The sequence below is a fragment of the Salmo salar genome, chromosome 18 (genome assembly GCF_965601325.2).
Source record: "Salmo salar chromosome 18, fSalSal1, whole genome shotgun sequence".
In the NCBI taxonomy this organism is placed as follows: Eukaryota; Metazoa; Chordata; class Actinopteri; order Salmoniformes; family Salmonidae; genus Salmo; species Salmo salar.
The window spans coordinates 3,730,350-3,748,630 of NC_138308.1; the positions used below are offsets into that span (position 1 = coordinate 3,730,350).

The following is an 18,281-nucleotide window of genomic DNA, read 5'->3' on the forward strand; positions in this document are numbered from 1 at the left end:
TGGACATGTTTGACAAAGGATGACACACCATCATCTTTCACAAGGAAGACACCGTCGTAGAATCCCTTCTCAACACTAAATAGAGATTCAGACTGCAAGATTACATCACAAAATGATAGATCAAACCAAACCACTAAGAGTGGCAAGTAGCCTAGAGGTTAGAAAGGTCTGTTGCTGGTTCAAATCCCAGACATCTGACTGTGTTGCTCCAACTTTTCTGTGTAGGTGTGTCTGTGTCTGTGTGTGTCTCGGAGGGTTTTGGATAAAGCAAAAAGTCAAATCAATGTTCCACAATTTTTCTTCATGGAAAACAACCTTTTCAGGTTGACAATTAATATTCTTCTAAAAAGAATACCAACTGCAATATAACATCTCCAAAATATACTTCATAACAAAAAGATCAGCATGCACTTTAAGAAGGTATAAATATAGCCTGAATAAAACATCAACACATAAGAAGGTAGTACAAACCCTGAGGCTTTATGAAAGCGGCATTGCTTGCGATTCCCATCCACTGATATAGCATGCATCTCCTGTGAGCAGGCAGGAGAATGGAGGAGATCGCTTCCACAAAGCTTGTCTATTTCAAACCGCCCATACGTCCACTCGAGGAATGGCTTCTGGAATGTGTTGCCACATCTTTCCACTCTAATAAAATGCTAAACATACAGAGGTATAATTAAGGGTCAATTTTTATATTAGGGACAAATATTAACCACTAATTCATAAAAATTATCATTTGATGAGTATATACACACTTAACCTTCCAAAGTGTTTTTTTCTTCCGTCAAGCATTCTCACAAAGGCTTGACGGGAGCATCCTGGGGCCAACACCTTCATGTCTTCAAAGGACTTGAAGAGGTCCACTGTGAAGATGGTGTGGTGCGTCATGGTGGCTGGCCTGTAGCCACTCTTTTGAAGTTCAACCAGTCCCACTGTACAATGTCTCAGACACCCGGAGAAGTTCAGAGCAGGAAGGGACAGGTTGTAGCGCCCTGAGTCAATAGTAATTATTAGGAAGTAATTAATGACATTCTTTAAAAACATGTAAATATAAGTAAAGTCCTTAAAAACCACATACTTACCATTTATTCCAATCAGGATGACCTGCCTGCCACTAGTCAATGTTAGGGCACTGAGGGGGGCAACCACACAGCTGTGGTACAGCCATGGGGAAAAGACAAACTAGAATCCAAAATGTGACACCAAAAAATCCCAGATAAATTGTTTTATATATTTGGACTGTAAATACTGATGCATTGAAAATTGTGCAGCATGTCTAAAAAGTTGGTATTGCAGGAGGTGCTATCAGATTTAATTTGAAACACCTAAACAATAAACACACATGTAATACAGGAATCTTCTCTGCCGCATGTGACATAGCCACCCATAGCACCAAGGTTTTACACAACAGGTAGTCTCTGTTTGAAGGGTTTTATCGCTCCTTGTCTCCAACCACCGTAATTCATCAGGATGATGAGGGGTCCCTTACCTTCCAGGAGCAACCTCTGTCTTGCAGGCATGATCTTTTAGGTTGCATGTATTGCAAATAGATACCATTTTTTATATTACTCCCAAAATAAGAGGAATCACAGCTAATGTACATTAAAACCACATAGTTAGGCACATGTCATTTAATGGCATATTTAAAAATGACATACACTAATATCATAATTTTATGACATAATGTGTCATAGTGGATTCTCATCTCTTCACCCAAAAACATATAATGCCTTTAATTTGTGTTGATGAAGAAATATAACACAATTTGTATTTAACAGTTTCCAGTACCAGTACCCATGCTCCTGCATCTATCCTCACAAGATACAGGTACAGTATGCTAGAATGCCAAACAAATGCCATGCAGACCTTAAAAAAATTATGTTTTTGTATTTTTTTTATCTCCACAAGTCTCCCTGATGCAGGAGCCGATGGGGAGTTTCACGCGGCCAGATTGTCATGTAACCCTAAGGTGACTTGGGCAGGCCTTGTGTGCACAAAAGTGGGGGGAAAAGAGAGAGTCAATGGTGGAGAGCATGCTCTCTACTGAAGATACTGTGTTGGGCCAGTGTCAGTATTGCAACAGTGAGGATATCTGAGGCTTAGGTTACAGTCAATCAGTTTGAGGAGTTAAATGTTTTATAACACTACTTTGTATTTAATCCTACATTGAAATGAACGCCAGTGACACAGCTACACTTGATCAGTATATTGCAACTGCATTTATTACTAGTTAGACATTTCCTAACAAGGTAGTCATGCTGCCTGACAAGTTGAAAGACACTAGCCTTGATGAGGCCCTTACTCTCTTGAGGTTGTTGTCTGTAGCGGGATTTCCTTATGGTCAAGCGACCTGACTTCAAGCCTACCTCAGGTCACTACCCCTCCTACCATTTGCTACTCTGATGAGCAGAAGCAGGATAGTGTATGAGTCTCAAAAGCATGTCGTGTTAAGGCGTGAGGCATTTGTGATAGAGAAGCACAGGTTGTGTTTTCTGAACCGAGGGAGTAGTGTAACGATCTTAGCTTTGATAAATCTGTTAAGAAATCCCCCAAGGGGGATCTCGCTCTTGGCATCTCCCTTGGGGTTCCTTTAGGAAAAGGTTTCCCAAACCTCTCCTAGGCCCCCTCCAGACGTTTCACATTTTTGTTTTAACCCTTAACTGACACACATGGTTCAATTAGTCAACTAAGCATCAAGCCTTTGACTAATTCAATCAGGTGTGGCAGTATAGGGTTAAAACAAAAATGTGAAACTTCTGTGGGGGAATCCCTGTTTTAGGGGCAAGGCTAGTGTCAGGAGCAGGTTACTGTCGCTTTGCAGTTCGCTCCTTCTGATCCTAAAGTATTTATTAAAATCAAACATACAATGGGAATCTGTCTGTGATTAAAATTACAACATAACAAACATTGTGGTATGTACCCACAATTCAACTGCCCTAAAAAATATACTGGGGAAATGGGAAGAAATATCACTTCCATCTACATTTTGAAATTATAATGTAGATGGAAGTGCCTCCTCAAATGCCACCAGTGCCACATCCCGCTGTTTGCTCAAGCTCATTTCTCTATTTGGTAGAACATAAACATTATTGTATGTTAATAACATAGAAAAACAAGTACCAAAATGTATGATCATATACTGTGAGACACAATCAAATAATATATAGTAGTTTCACACATAAATTGGTAAACATTGTGGATGGTTAATTTTCATTATCGTGGGTTATTGTGGAAAATCAAAAGACAAAGCCTCCACAGTTAACACTCAAATGTTTTTGTTATTTACCTGCTTGAATTCATTAACATTTCAGGTGCAAACAACGCTGGTATTATTATTTCTGAACTAGATTGGTATATTCACATTTACACAATTGGTATACAGACAGCAAAATTAGAATGACAGTTTACAGTTTAAAATGTGCAGACACCAGCACAGCTATGGAATCATATTTATATGGGACACATACAGGCCATAAATAAACTAGCTATGCCATCAAAGATCTTATTAAAAGGCAAAATAGTTTAATCTGTTTATTATATGTTATGTATTATATGCAGAGTAGTTGCTTATTTTAAGTTGAGTGCGGTATTCAACACAACCACAGGTATAATAAGAACGAACACAACGGTCAGTTCCAGTACAAATGATAAAATGCCAGTTCTGGTACTACGGAATCATGGGAGATTGAGTTTCACAGTCCGTCACTCACAGCCAGACATTTAAGTCATGAAATAAATAGATCAATACTTCCCTAAAAGGTATTTCCATGTGCTTACATAATTGATATTATTGATTGTTTTTACATAATTAATAACAGCGAGCAGCTAGCTAAAAAGGCCCAATATTCACTGGGCTTGCAACCAGCTCGAACCAAAAAGCTAACGTTAGCATACAAGATACTGTTGGCCAGAGCGAATAAATATCACTTCCTGTCTACAAGATGTAACTGATTGAAATAAAATAAGAGTTTAGAATTATGCAGGACGAAATAAAAGGGAGCACTTCTAGTCTCTATATCTACAGAATTTACATCCAGAGAAACGTCGCTGATCATTTGGCGGCCCTTATAAAATGGCCCTTCAACTTAAATCCAGTAGTTCTTTTTCATATCGGACATACATATTGCACCTTACAAAATTATCTGTACATTGTGTCACATCTAAAGGGGGATCCATTCAAATCAGGAGCACTTCTAGTTTCCAAATCCACAGAGTTTACAACCAGAGGAGTGTCACTGCTCAATTGGTGGTCCTTGAGTTATATAGCAAATGTGCCCACTCTGGTCTTGGCATGTGCACTCTAGCCAAATAAAATAAAATAAAATGTTATTGGTTGCATATAAATATTTAGCAGATGCTACTGCGGGTGTAGCAAAACAGCTTGCAGATACAGTGTGGGTAGGCTACCTCCAAGTCAAGCATATTTGTATATATCTTATGTAAACTGCACTGCAATTCAGTTTTATTGTAATCTGCCAAAGTGTTCCACTGTGGCACATGTATTTGTGTTAATTAAATTAACTATCTAACATGCAAATAGCTGGATGTAAGCTGATTTCCACTCTTAAAGGGCCACAATAACAGCAATGACGACCTTGGGGGTCGCGGATTTGGAAACTACAGCTGCTCCTGTGTTAAAGGGACCCCCCCCCCCCCTTTTCCTGCAACACAATGACCAGAAAATGTTGTATGGTGTAATATGTATGTCCGATATGAAATATGGTTGTAAAATTAGAAGCAACACTGATGTGGATTTGGAAACTGTGGATTTGGAAAGTTAAAATGCTCCTGAGTAGAATGGACTGTTCTTTCACAGCGACACAACGTACAGATCATTTTGTACGATGCAATATGTATGTCCAGTATGAAAAAACTATTGGGTTTAAGTTGATGGGCCACTCTATAAGGGCTGGCAAATGAGCAGCAACACTGAAGGGGGTGTAAACTGACCCCCTTTTACTGCACAACGTACAGATAGTATTGTATGGTGCAATAAGTGATAGGTGTACACACAAAAAACATTGTTGACCATTTAGGCTTGAAAGAAAAGAAGATAAAGACAAAATCTTATAGAAATACTTTAAATTATGTTTTTATTCATAACTAGTATAAAATCTATTGATACTTGTGCACATTTCTATTATTTTCGTTCTAATTTTTTATTTACAAAGTACACAGAACAGGACTTTTAACCGGAAGTACTTCGTTATTATTGCCGACTTCATGGTTATATTATAACGCATCCTGGAATTGACACTTCCTGATTATTTTTTGCCCCTGTCAACAAACCAAAATACATGTTCTCTGCGAGATTTTGTCCATTTATTTGGATGTAGCTAGTTAATACAATTCATAGTAACAATGATTCCTTACTCTGTCAATATTAAACTCGCGGCGCGGACATTGACTGGCACGCTCAATTTGCAGAACAAAACTGCTGTTGACTGGTGAGTTCTGGAGCCCTGCGCATTGGCCTAGCTAGCTAAAATGTATGTTAGATATTTACGTTAACTCACTCAGTTGAGATGGTTTATTCTACAGAAAATGAAGATGAGCAGATATGTATTAGATTACAATATTATATTGTTTAGTCTTTGGATAAAATCAAGAATTTGAATGCTTCGCTTCACAGTTGACAAGTGGTGTTCTGCTACAAGTTTCAGCAAGCTAGCTTAGCTAACGTAAAATAGCTTCGTCCCGCAATTTGCTTAGCCATTTATGTTAGTTAGGAGTAACCATGTTGACTTTACCTTGCCATCTGTAGACATTAAAAGTAAAGTTTTTAAATTGTTAATATAAATGTTAGCTAACATAAATGGCCAGTTGTGGGACGAAGCTAACGTTAGCTTGCTCGCTAATTAGCAAATTGTCTAACGTAACGTTAACGTTAGCTAGTTAGTGATTTGACATTGCTGTTGTGTTTTTGTGTTAAAGCTGACAACCAATAACGATACCACTGTTTAGTGTCATTGGTTGAGGATAAATGTATGTGACTGATGGATGACAAATTGCTAGTAGTTAGCTATAGTTTAACAAAGCAAATAAAGTGTGCTTGTAAGATTAGATAATGGGCTAGACCCCCACATTTGGGCCATAGTGATTTTCTTGATGGTCTATGTCCCTAGAGTTGGAAAATGTGTGATAGTGCAGCAATAGCAGCATTCTCTGTGTTATCAGTCTCTTTCATCCCTCAATCCCATATGAAATTGTATTTCTCACATGTTTCGTAAACAACAGGTGTAAAGTAGTCTAAGAGTGAAACGCTTACTTATGGTTCCTTCCCAACAATGCAGAGAGGAAATAATAGAAAAATAATAACACAAGGATAAATATACAATGAGAATTATGTTGGCTACATACACAAGGTACCACTACCGAGTTCATGTTTAGCGTTACGAGGTAATTTAAGAAGATGTATACAGGTAGGGATAAAATGACTAGGCAACAGGATAGATGAACTGTAGCGACGGCGTATGTGATGAGTAAAAATTGTAAATGCAGATAGTCTGGGTAGCTAATGGTTAATTATTCTTATGGCTTGGGGGAGAAGCTGGTCAGGGCCATTTATTTATTTTCATGCTTGGTACATCAGTACTGCTTGCCATGCGATTTCAGAGTCTATGACTTGGGTGGTTGGAGTCTTTGGCAGTTTTTAGGGCCTTCCTCTGACGCTGCCTGTTATAGAGGTCCTGGATTGGCCCCAGTGATGTACTGGGCCATACTCACTACTAGAGGTTGACCGATTAATCGGAATGGCCGATTTCAAGTTTTCATAACAATCGGTAATCAGCATTTTTGGACACCGATTATGGCCGATTACATTGCACTCCACGAGGAGACTGCGTGGCATGCTGACTAACTGTTATGTGAGTGCAGCAAGGAGCCACGGTAAGGTGCTAGCTAGCATTAAACAATCTTAACATAATCACTAGTTAACTACACATGGTTGATGATTTTACTAGTCTATCTAGCTTGTCCTGTGTTGCATATAATCGATGTGGTGCCTGTTAATTTATCATTGAATCACAGCCTACTAAGCCAAACGGGTGATTTAACAAGCGCATTTGTGAAAAAAGCACTGTCGTTGCACGAATGTACCTAACCATAAACATCAACGCCTTTCTTAAAATCTATACACAATTATATATTTTTAAACCTGCATATTTAGTTAATATTGCCTGCTAACATGAATTTCTTTTAACTAGGGAAAAATTGTGTCACTTCTCTTGCGTTTTGTGCAACGGAGTCAGGGTAAATGCAGCAGTTTCGGCTGCCTGGCTCGTTGCGAACTGTGTGAAGACCATTTCTTCCTAACAAAGACAGCCAACTAAGCCAAACGGGGGATTATTTAACAAAAGCGCATTTGCGAAAAAAGCACAATCGTTGCACGAATGTACCTAACCATAAACATCAATGCCTTTCTTAAAATCAATACACAGAAGTATATATATTTTTTAAACCTGCATATTTAGTTAACTTCTCTAGGGCCAGTGGGACGTAACAGCCAGTGGAATCCCGTGGCGCGTTATTCAAATACCTTAGAAATGCTATTACTTCAATTTCTCAAACATATGACTATTTTACACCATTTTAAAGACAAGACTCTCGTTAATCTAACCACACTGTCCGATTTCAAAAAGGCTTTACAACGAAAGCAAAACATTAGATTATGTCAGCAGAGTACCCAGCCAGAAATAATCAGACACCCATTTTTCAAGCTAGCATATAATGTCACATAAACCCAGAAGACAGCTAAATGCAGCACTAACCTTTGATGATCTTCATCAGATGACAATCCTAGGACATTATGTTACACAATACATGCATGTTTTGTTCAATCAAGTTCATATTTATATCAAAAACCAGCTTTTTACATTAGCATGTGACGTTCAGAACTAGCATACCCCCCCGCAAACTTCCGGTGAATTTACTAAATTACTCACGATAAACGTTCACAAAACACAACAATTATTTTAAGAATTATAGATACAGAACTCCTCTATGCACTCGCTATGTCCGATTTTAAAATAGCTTTTCGGTGAAAGCACATTTTGCAATATTCTAAGTAGATAGCCCGGCATCACAGGGCTAGCTATTTAGACACCCACCAAGTTTAGCACTCACCAAAGTCAGATTTACTATAAGAAAAATGTTATTACCTTTGCTGTTCGTCAGAATGCACTCCCAGGACTTCTACTGCAATAACAAATGTTGGTTTGGTTCAAAATAATCCATAGTTATGTTCAAATATCCTCTGTTTTGTTCGTGTGTTCAAGACACTATCCGAATGGTAAATAAGGGTGACGCGCACGACGCATTTCGTGTCAAAAATGTCTAAATATTCCATTACCGTACTTCGAAGCATGTCAACCGCGGTTTAAAATCAATTTTTATGCCATTTTTCTCGTAAAAAAGCGATAATATTCTGACCGGGAAAGCGTGTTTAGGTTCAAAGAGAGAGAAAATAAAAACATGGGGTCGACTCGTGCACGCGCCTACGTCCCATTGTCCTCTGATAGAGCACTTACCAAAAGCGTTAATGTTTTTCAGCCAGTGGCTGGAATTACATCATTCAGCTTTTTCCCGCCTTCTGAGAGCCTATGGGAGCCGTAGGAAGTGTCACGTTACAGCAAAGATCCTCAGTTTTCATTAAAGAGAGCCAAGAAGAACAAGAACTTGTCAGACAGGTCACTTCCTGTAAGGAATCTTCTCAGGTTTTTGCCTGCCATATGAGTTCTGTTATACTCGCAGACACCATTCAAACTGTTTTAGAAACTTTAGGGTGTTTTCTATCCAAAGCCCATAATTATATGCATATTCTAGTTTCTGGGCAGTAGTAATAACCAGATTAAATCGGGTACGTTTTTTTATCCGGCCGTGTAAATACTGCCCCCTAGCCCTAACAGGTTAAAATAAATTCATGTTTGCAGGCAATGTTAACTAGGCAAATTGTGTTACTTCTCTTGCGTTCATTGCACGCAGAGTCAGGGTATATGCAACAGTTTGGCCCGCTTGGCTCGTTGCGAACTAATTTGCCAGAATTGTACATAGTTATGACATAACATTGAAGGTTGTGCAATGTAACAGGAATATTTAGACTGATGGATGCCACCCGTTAGATAAAATATGGAACGGTTCCGTATTTCACTGAAAGAATAAACGTGTTGTTTTCGAAATGATAGCTTCCGGATTTGACCATATTAATGACCTAAGGCTCGTATTTCTGTGTGTTATTATAATTAAGTCTATGATTTGATAGCGCAGTCTGACTGAGCGGTGGTAGGCAGCAAGCAGGCTAGTGGTGCAACCAGTGCAGCTGTAGAACTTTTTGAGGATCTAAGGGCCCATACCAAAACTTTTCAGCCTCCTGAGGGGGAAGAGACAATGTCGTGCCTTCTTCACGACTGTGTTGGTGTGTGTGGACTAGAGGTCGACCGATTAATGGGAATGGCCGATTAATTAGGGCCGATTTGAAGTTTTCGTCACAATCGGTAATCGGTATTTTTGGGCACCGATTTGGCGATTTAATTTTTTAAATTTTTTAAAAACTATATTTAACTAGGCAAGTCAGTTAAAACCTCTTGGAACGCTCGTCCCGTATGCGGGATCAACATCCAGCGTAAAATCATTTTGCCATATTCATAACCGAACAATAGAAACATTTCATTTTTTTTTTTTTCAAATATAGAACTATTGTATATCGTTTTATAGATACACCTCTCCTGAATCGAACCACGTTGTCCGATTTCAAAAAGGCTTTACAGCAAAAGCAAAACATTAGATTATGTTATAGGAGTATATCGTGAAAGTATTCACGTAGCCATTTTCCGACCAACCACATGCATCACAAATAACCAAAAAACAGCTAAATGCAGCACTAACCTTTGACAATCTTCATCAGATGACACTCCTAGGACATCATGTTACACAATAAATGCATTCTTTTGTTCGATAAAGTTCATATTTATATATAAAAACAGCATTTTACATCGGTGCGTGACGTTGAGAAACTATTTTCCCTCAAATGCATCCGGTGAATCAGCGCTACAATTGACTAAATTACTATTCGAAAACATTTTTAAAATGTAATATTGTCATTCAAAGAGTTATAGATGAACATCTCGTGAAAGCACCTGCATTGCCAGATTTAAAAATAACTTTACTGGGAAATCACACTTTGCAATAAAAGGGGATGCTATACTCAGAAAAATAGGCTAGCAATACAGGTCAGCGCCATCTTGGAACAATCGAATATCAAATCTACTCTTGTATACTATTGTAAATATTCCCTTACCTTTGATTATCTTCATCAGAAGGCACTTCCAGGAGTTCCCAGGTCCCCAACAAATGTAGTTTTGTTCGAAAAAGTTCATAATTTATGTCCCATTAGCTTCTTCTTGTCAGCGCGTTCCGAAGGCACCTCAAAATGTTCCGTCGTGCGCGGGACTTCTCCTCACGAAAGCCCCCGCCAAAAAATATTTAAGTTCGTTCAAACATGTCAAACATTGTATAACATAAATTCATTCATCCACCTCTGGCCTGCTGGCCCCCCTACCTCTGAGGAAGCACAGTTCCCGCTCAGCCCAGTCAAAACTGTTCGCTGCTCTGGCACCCCAATGGTGGAACAAGCTCCCTCACGACGCCAAGACAGCGGAGTCAATCACCACCTTCCGGAGACACCTGAAACCCCACCTCTTTATTAAGGAATACCTAGGATAGGATAAAGTAATCCTTCTAACCCCCCCCCCCCCCCTTAAAATATTTAGATGCACTATTGTAAAGTGGTTGTTCCACTGGATATCATAAGGTGAATGCACCATTTTGTACGTCGCTCTGGATAAGAGCGTCTGCTAAATGACTTAAATGTAAATGTAAATAAATCTTTAGGGCCTTTTTCAACCAGAGCTTCAATAATATTCCATGGGGACGGTTGCATTGTCTTTCAAAACGTTTCGAAAGGGGAGGGTAGCCAGGGGGGCCCGCGTCATAATGCTGATGGGCCTCCCCATGTGACCAAGATCAACAGCCTCTCATTCGGTCAGTTTTCACAGTAGAAGACTCAAACCACTTTGTAAAGACTGGGGACATCTAGTGGAAGCCATAGGAAGTGCTCAATGAATCCTAACTCACGGTGTGATTTATAGGCAAAGTGCTGAAGTTGAGTCCGCAAATCAGATTTCCACATCCTGTTAGAAACTGTCTCGGGGTTTTGACTGCCATATGAGTTCTGTTATACTCACAGACACCATTCAAACAGTTTTAGAAACTTTAGGGTGTTTTCTATCCACATCTATTAATTCTATGCATATCCTAGCTTCTGAGTTTGAGTAGGAGGCATTTTAAAATGGATACGTATTTTTTTCAAAAATCGCTGTAGCGCCCCCTATCCTGGGCGTGCGTCAAGAGGTTAAAGAACACATTCTTATTTTCAATGACGGCCTAGGAACGGTGGGTTAACTGCCTTGTTCAGGGGCAGAACGACAGATTTTTACGTTGTCAGCTTAGGGATGCAACCTTACGTTAACTAGCCCAACGCTCTAACCACCTGCTTTACGTTGCCACGGTAAGTCAGCTTGGGGATCCGTTTTTGCAACCTTCCGGTTACTAGTTCAACGCTCTAACCACTTGCCTTATATTGCACTCCACGAGGAGCCTGTGTGGCAGGCTGACTACCTGTTACGCGAGGGCAGCAAGAAGCCAAGGTAAGTTGCTAGCTAGCATTAAACTTATCTTATAAAAAAACAATCACTCTTAACAATCACTAGTTCACTACACATGGTTGATGATATTGCTAGTTTATCTAGCGTGTCCTGTGTTGCATATATTCGATGCAGCACCTGTTAATTTCTCATTGAATCACAGCCTACTTCGACAAACGGGTGACGATTTAACAAGCGCATTTGCGAATAAAGCACTGTCGTTGCACCAATGTGTACCTAAACATCAACACCTTTCTTAAAATCAATACACAAGTATATATTTTTAAACCTGCATATTTAGTTAATATTGCCAGCTAACATGAATTTCTTATTTCTAGGGAAATTGTGTCACTTTTCTTGCGTTCCGTTCAAGCAGTCAGGGCATATGCAGCAGTTTGGGCCACCTGGCTCATTGCGAACTGTGTGAAGTCCATTTATTCCGAACAAAGGCCGTAATTAATTTGCCAGAATTGTACATAATTATGACAACATTGAAGGTTGTACTATGTAACAGCAATATTTAGACTTAGAGATGCCATCCTTTAGATAAAATACGGAACGGTTCCGTATTTCACTGAAAGAATAAACGTTTTGTTTTCGAAATGATAGTTTCCGGATTCGACCATTTTAATGACCAAAGGCTCGTATTTCTGTGTTATGTTATAATTAAGTCTATGATTTGATAGAGCAGTCTGACTGAGCGGTGGTAGGCAGCAGCAGGCTCGTAAGCATTCATTCAAACAGCACTTTCGTGCGTTTGCCAGCAGCTCTTCGCAATGCTTCAAGCACTGTGTTGTTTATGACTTCAAGCCTATCAACTCCCAATGTGAAATGGCTAGCTAGTTAGCGGGGTGGGCGCTAATAGCGTTTCAAACGTCACTCGCTCTGAGACTTGGAGTAGTTGTTCCCCTTGCTCTGCATGGGTATCACTGCTTCGAGGGTGGCTGTTGTCGTTGTGTTCCTGGTTTGAGCCCAGGTAGGAGCGAGGAGAGGGACGGAAGCTATACTGTTACACTGGCAATACTAAAGTGCCTATAAGAACATCCAATAGTCAAAGGTATATGAAATACAAATCGTATAGAGGGAAATAGTCCTATAATAACTACAACCTAAAACTTCTTACCTGGGAATATTGAAGACTCATGTTAAAAGGAACCACCAGCTTTCATATGTTCTCATGTTCTGATCAAGGAACTTAAATGTTCGTTTTTTTTTTACATGGCACGTATTGCACTTTTACTTTCTTCTCCAACACTTTGTTTTTGCATTATTTAAACCAAATTGAACATGTTTCATTATTTATGAGGCTAAATAGATTTTATTGATGTATTATATTAAGTTAAAATAAGTGTTCATTCAGTATTGTGGTAATTGTCATTATTAAAAAGAAATTTAAAAAATCAGCTGATTAATCGACAGCGGCGTGGGTTTTTTGGGGCCCTCCAATAATCGGTATCGGCGTTGAAAAAAAAAATCATAATCGGTTGACCTCTAGTCAGGAGGATATAATTATGGTCAGATTAGCCAAATGGAGGGAGAGCTTTGTATGCTTCTCTGTGTTAAGTAAAAGTGGTCCAGATTTGTATTTTTTCCTCTCTGGTTGCATATTTAACATGCTGATAGCAATTTGGTAAAGCAGATTTAAGTTTCCCTGCATGAAAGTCCCCGGCTACTAGAAGCTCCACCTCTGGGTGAGCATTTTCTTGTTTGCTTATTTGGTGGAATACAGCTCATTCAATGATGTCTTAGTGCCAGCCTCTCATAGTCCGCCACCCTTTGTATTACCAGACGCCGCTGTTCTATCCTGCCAGTACAGCGTATAACCAGCCAGCTGTATGTTGATAGTGTTGTCGTTCAGCCACGACTCCATGAAGCATAAGATTTTACAGTTTTGAATGTCCCGTTGGTACTTTAATCTTCCGCGTAGGTCATCGATTTTATTCCCCAAAGATTGCACGTTTGCAATCTAGCGTCAACATTATGTTAAAATAAGTCACAAACAACGCAAATGAACAAACACAAGCCTAATGCTTTGCAATGCCAAGTGTCGCTTGGAGTGGTGTAAAGTTTGCTACCATTGGACTCTGGAGCAATGGAAAAGCGTTCTCTGGAGTGATGAATCATGCTTCACCATCTGTTGGTCCCATGGACAAATCTGGGTTTGGCAGATGCCAGGAGAATGCTACCTTCCCCAATGCATAGTGCCAACTGTAAAGTTTGGTGGTGAAGTAATAATGGTCTGGGGCTGTTTTTCATTTTTCGGGCTAGGCCCCTTAGCTCCAGTCAATGCTTCAGTAAACAATGACATTCCAGATGATTCTGTGCTTCCAACTTTGTGGCAACAGTTTGGGGTAGGCCCTTTCCTGTTTCAGCATGACAATGCTTGAAGCGAGGTCCATACAGAAATGGTTTGTTGAGATCGGTGTGGAAGAACTTGACTGGCCTGCACAGAGCCCTGACCTCAACCCCATCATACGCCTTTGGGATGAATTAGAAAGCCGACTGCGAGCCAGGCCTAATCGCCTAACATCAGTGCCCAACCTGACTAAAGCTCTTGTGGCTGAATGCAAGCAAGTCTCCGCAGAAATGTTCCAACATCTAGTGGAAAGCCTTCCTAGAATAGTGGAGGCTGTTATAGTAGGAAAGGGGGACTAATTCCATATTAATGCCCATGATTTTGGAATGAGCTGTTCGATGAGCAGGTGTCCACATACTGTTGGTCATGTAGTGTATGTAAAATCCATTCTGAGTAGGCATCATCGAATGTCCCCTATTCTCATTTATCAGCTGTTGTCAAACACGTGGGTGTAAAGAGACGGTTCTCTTGCTCAATATTATGCAGCGAATTCTACTACGTGAAAATCCGAAATGAGTATGATATCCGGGCATTTTAAGTATACTCGAAATTACACACTGTATAAAAAAATTCCATACTCAACTTCTTACTATAGGACGCTTGGAGATAACTATGGTTTATTGTCAGAGGCATGTTTGTTCTACATAACAATGGCATATTTCTATCTGTCCTGCTGAACACGCTAGGCTTGGGTGGTATACCGTATATACCGGGGTATTTGGAAATGGCAACAGGATGAATTTTTCAATTCCGTGCCAACTATTTCTTAACTTTTTCAATACATTTTAGTATTTGTAGTTACTTAAGTAAATATCTGCAGTCAACTTCTGCTGTACTTTAGGAGATAAAACTGATTTGTGTTCTTCATTTCACCTGTCACATTTAAATTCTAAAGCTTACAAAAGTTCCCTAGAACAGTTTAGCCAGTCAGTTGTGTCTGTAAATCGCACAACAGGAGAAAGCGGTTTGCAGGTGAGTCCAGCTGTGTATTGACAGGGATCGTGTTTTGTAATGAAAGTTTTTTTTTTTTGTATTTTTTTTTTGTACATTTTTTTTTGCTTCAATATAGTGATCAGGGACGTGCAACTATAGTTTTCCTTCACAGAAAATACATTAGTACAACACATTCAGCAGAAAATACCTTCATTTTCATCAATGACAAAGTGCAATGCTATTTTACTGGCAGCCGCACAAGTAAATGAGCTTACAATGAAAAAGCATGGTCTTTATTGCAAAAACGATGCATGGCCATCATATTTCTAATGCTTATCATAGAAAGAATGTAGCCAGACTACATTTCCTGTTGGAGAAAAGTTGGCTGGTTACACCGGAGAAAAGTAGCTGCACATCAGTCAGAGCTCTGTCTGCTGATAGAATGTATTTTTTTTAATTCTCATCTGAGTGGAGAAGTGCGCAACTGAAGCACAAAATGAGTCTAATGCTGAGTAGAAATTTCAATAAGAAGCGTTTTACATCTGCATTTACAAAACATAGAAAGATACTGTATTTCTAATGCGTTTTTATATTTTTTTCCTGTGTGAAAAAGACAGCATTTTGCGTTAACCCCTAAATTGAACATGCTAGTTAATCTAACTAAGTGGCTGAATTAATAGGACTGGTCTGCCGACGTAACAGCACAAGGGGGCTACAACAGACTTCTTCCATCGCGCACGTCCCTCTAAGGCCCTTCTGCTAGCTTGCTAGCCCCGGCCCACTAGCCGTCTGAATCGCCGTGTCTCCAGCCCACCGAGCTACTCACTGGACCCCTATGATAACTCGGCTACGCATGCCTCTCCACAATGTCAATATGCCTTGTCCATTGCTGTTTTGGTTAGTGATTATATCCTTATTTCACTGTAGAGCCTCTAGCCCTGCTCAATACGCCTTAGCTAACCCTTCAGTTCTACCTCCCACACATACGGTGACCTCACCTGATTTAAATTATGTTTCTAGAGACAATATCTCTCATCGTCACTCAATGCATAGATTTACCTCCACTGTATTCACATCCTACCATACCTTTGCCTGTACATTATGCCTTGAATCTATTCTACCGTGCCCAGAAACCTGCTCCTTTTACTCTCAGTTCCCTACGTACTAGACAACCAGTTCTTATAGCCTTTAGCCGTACCCTTAACCTACTCCTCCTCTGTCCCTCTGGTGATGTAGAGGTTAATCTAGGAACTGTAGTGCCTAGCTCCACTTCCATTCCCCAGGCGCTCTCATTTGTTGACTTCTGTAACCGTAAAAGCCTTGGTTTCATGCATGTTAACATTAGAAGCCTCCTCCCTAAGTTTGTTTTATTCGCTGCTTTAGCACACTCTGCCAACCCGGATGTCCTAGCCGTGTCTGAATCCTGGTTTAGGAAGACCACCAAAAACCCTGAAATTTCCATCCCTAACTATAACATTTTCCGACAAGATAGAACTGCCAAAGGTGGCGGTGTTAGCCTGCAGAGTTCTGTCATACTATCCAGGTCTGTGCCCAAACCATATGTGAATTGATTGCCCCCCATCTATCGTCAGAGCTCGTGCTGTTAGGTGACCTAAACTGGGACATGCTTAATACCCCGGCCATCCGACAATCTAAGCTTGATGCCCTCAATCTCACACAAATTATCAATGAACCTACCAGATACAACCCCAAATCCGTAAACACGGGCACCCTCATAGATATCATCCTAACCAACCTGCCCTCCAAATGCACCTCTGCTGTCTTCAACCAGGATCTCAGCAATTACTGCCTCATTGCCTGCGTCCGTAATGGGCCTGCAGTCAAACAACCATCCCTCATCACTGTCAAACGCTCCCTAAAACACTAAAACGAGCAGGCCTTTGTAATCAACCTGGCCCGGGTTTCTTGGAAGGATACTGACCTCATCCCGTCAGTAGAGGATGCCTGGTTATTCTTTAAAAGTGCCTTCCTCACCATCTTAAATAAGCATGCCCCATAATTTTTTAACCAGGAACAGATATAGCCCTTGTTCTCTCCAGACTTGACTGCCCTTGAAAGCACAAAAACATCCTGTGGCGTACTGCATTAGCATAGAATAGCCCCACGATATGCTACTTTTCAGGGAAGTTAGGAACCAATATACACAGGCAGTTAGGAAAGCAAAGGCTAGCTTTTTCAAACAGAAATTTGCATCCTGTAGCACAAACTCTAAAAAGTTCTGGGACACTGTAAAGTCCATGGAGAATAAGAGCACTTCCTCCCAGCTGCCCCTGCACTGAGGCTAGGAAATACTGTCACCACTGATAAATCCACGATAATTGAGAATTTTAAGAAGCATTTTTCTACGGCTGGCCATGCTTTCCACCTGGCTACCCCTACCCCGGTTAACAGCCCTGAACCCCCCCACAGCAACTTGCCCAAGCCTCCCCCATTTCTCCTTCACCCAAATCCAGATAGCCGATGTTCTGAAAGAGCTGCAAAATCTGGACCCCTACAAATTAGCCGGGCTAGACAATCTGGACCCTCTTTCTAAAATTATCAGCCGGAATTGTTGGAACCCCTATTTACTAGCCTGTTCAATCTCTCTTTCGTGTTGTCTGAGATCCCCAAAGATTAGAAAGCTGCCGCGGTCATCCCCCTCTTCAAAGGGGGAGACACTCTAGACCCACACTGCTACAGACCTATATCTATCCTTCCCTGCCTTTCTAAGGTCTTCGGAAGCCAAGTTGACCTCTATGGGCTAGGTGGGACGCTTGCGTCCCACCTAATAAACAGCCAGTTGAATCCCGTGGCGCATTATTCAAATCCTTGATATGCTATTACTTCAATTTTTCAAACATATGACTATTTTACACCATTTTAAAGATAAGACTCTCGTTAATCTAACCACACTGTCCGATTTCAAAAAGGCTTTACAACGAAAGCAAAACATTAGATTATGTCAGCAGAGTACCGAGCCAAAAATAATCAGACACCCATTTTTCAAGCTAGCATATAATGTCACACAAACCCAAACCACAGCTAAATGTAGCACTAACCTTTGATCTTCATCAGATGACAACCCTAGGACATTATGTTATACAATACATGCATGTTTTGTTCAATCAAGTTCATATTTATATCAAAAACCAGCTTTTTACATTAGCATGTGACTAGCATGTGACTAGCATTCCCACCGAACGCTGCCGGTGAATTTACTAAATTACTCACGATAAACGTTCACAAAAAGCATAACAATTGTTTTAAGAATTATAGATACAGAACTCCTC

General features: G+C 40.2%; 1 protein-coding gene across 2 annotated transcripts in view; it reads left to right on the forward strand.

Moving 5' to 3' along the window:
* Nucleotides 1-5,226: 5,226 nt before the first annotated feature.
* The window catches only part of wdr11 (WD repeat domain 11), a 236,000-nt gene continuing 222,945 nt past the window's right edge, over nt 5,227-18,281 (forward strand). For both annotated transcript variants that reach the window (XM_014154429.3, XM_014154430.3), the window contains exon 1: nt 5,227-5,450. In XM_014154429.3, the coding sequence (XP_014009904.1) occupies nt 5,365-5,450 (86 nt within the window). In that variant the 5' untranslated portion in view covers nt 5,227-5,364. The remainder of the gene's footprint in view (nt 5,451-18,281) is intronic.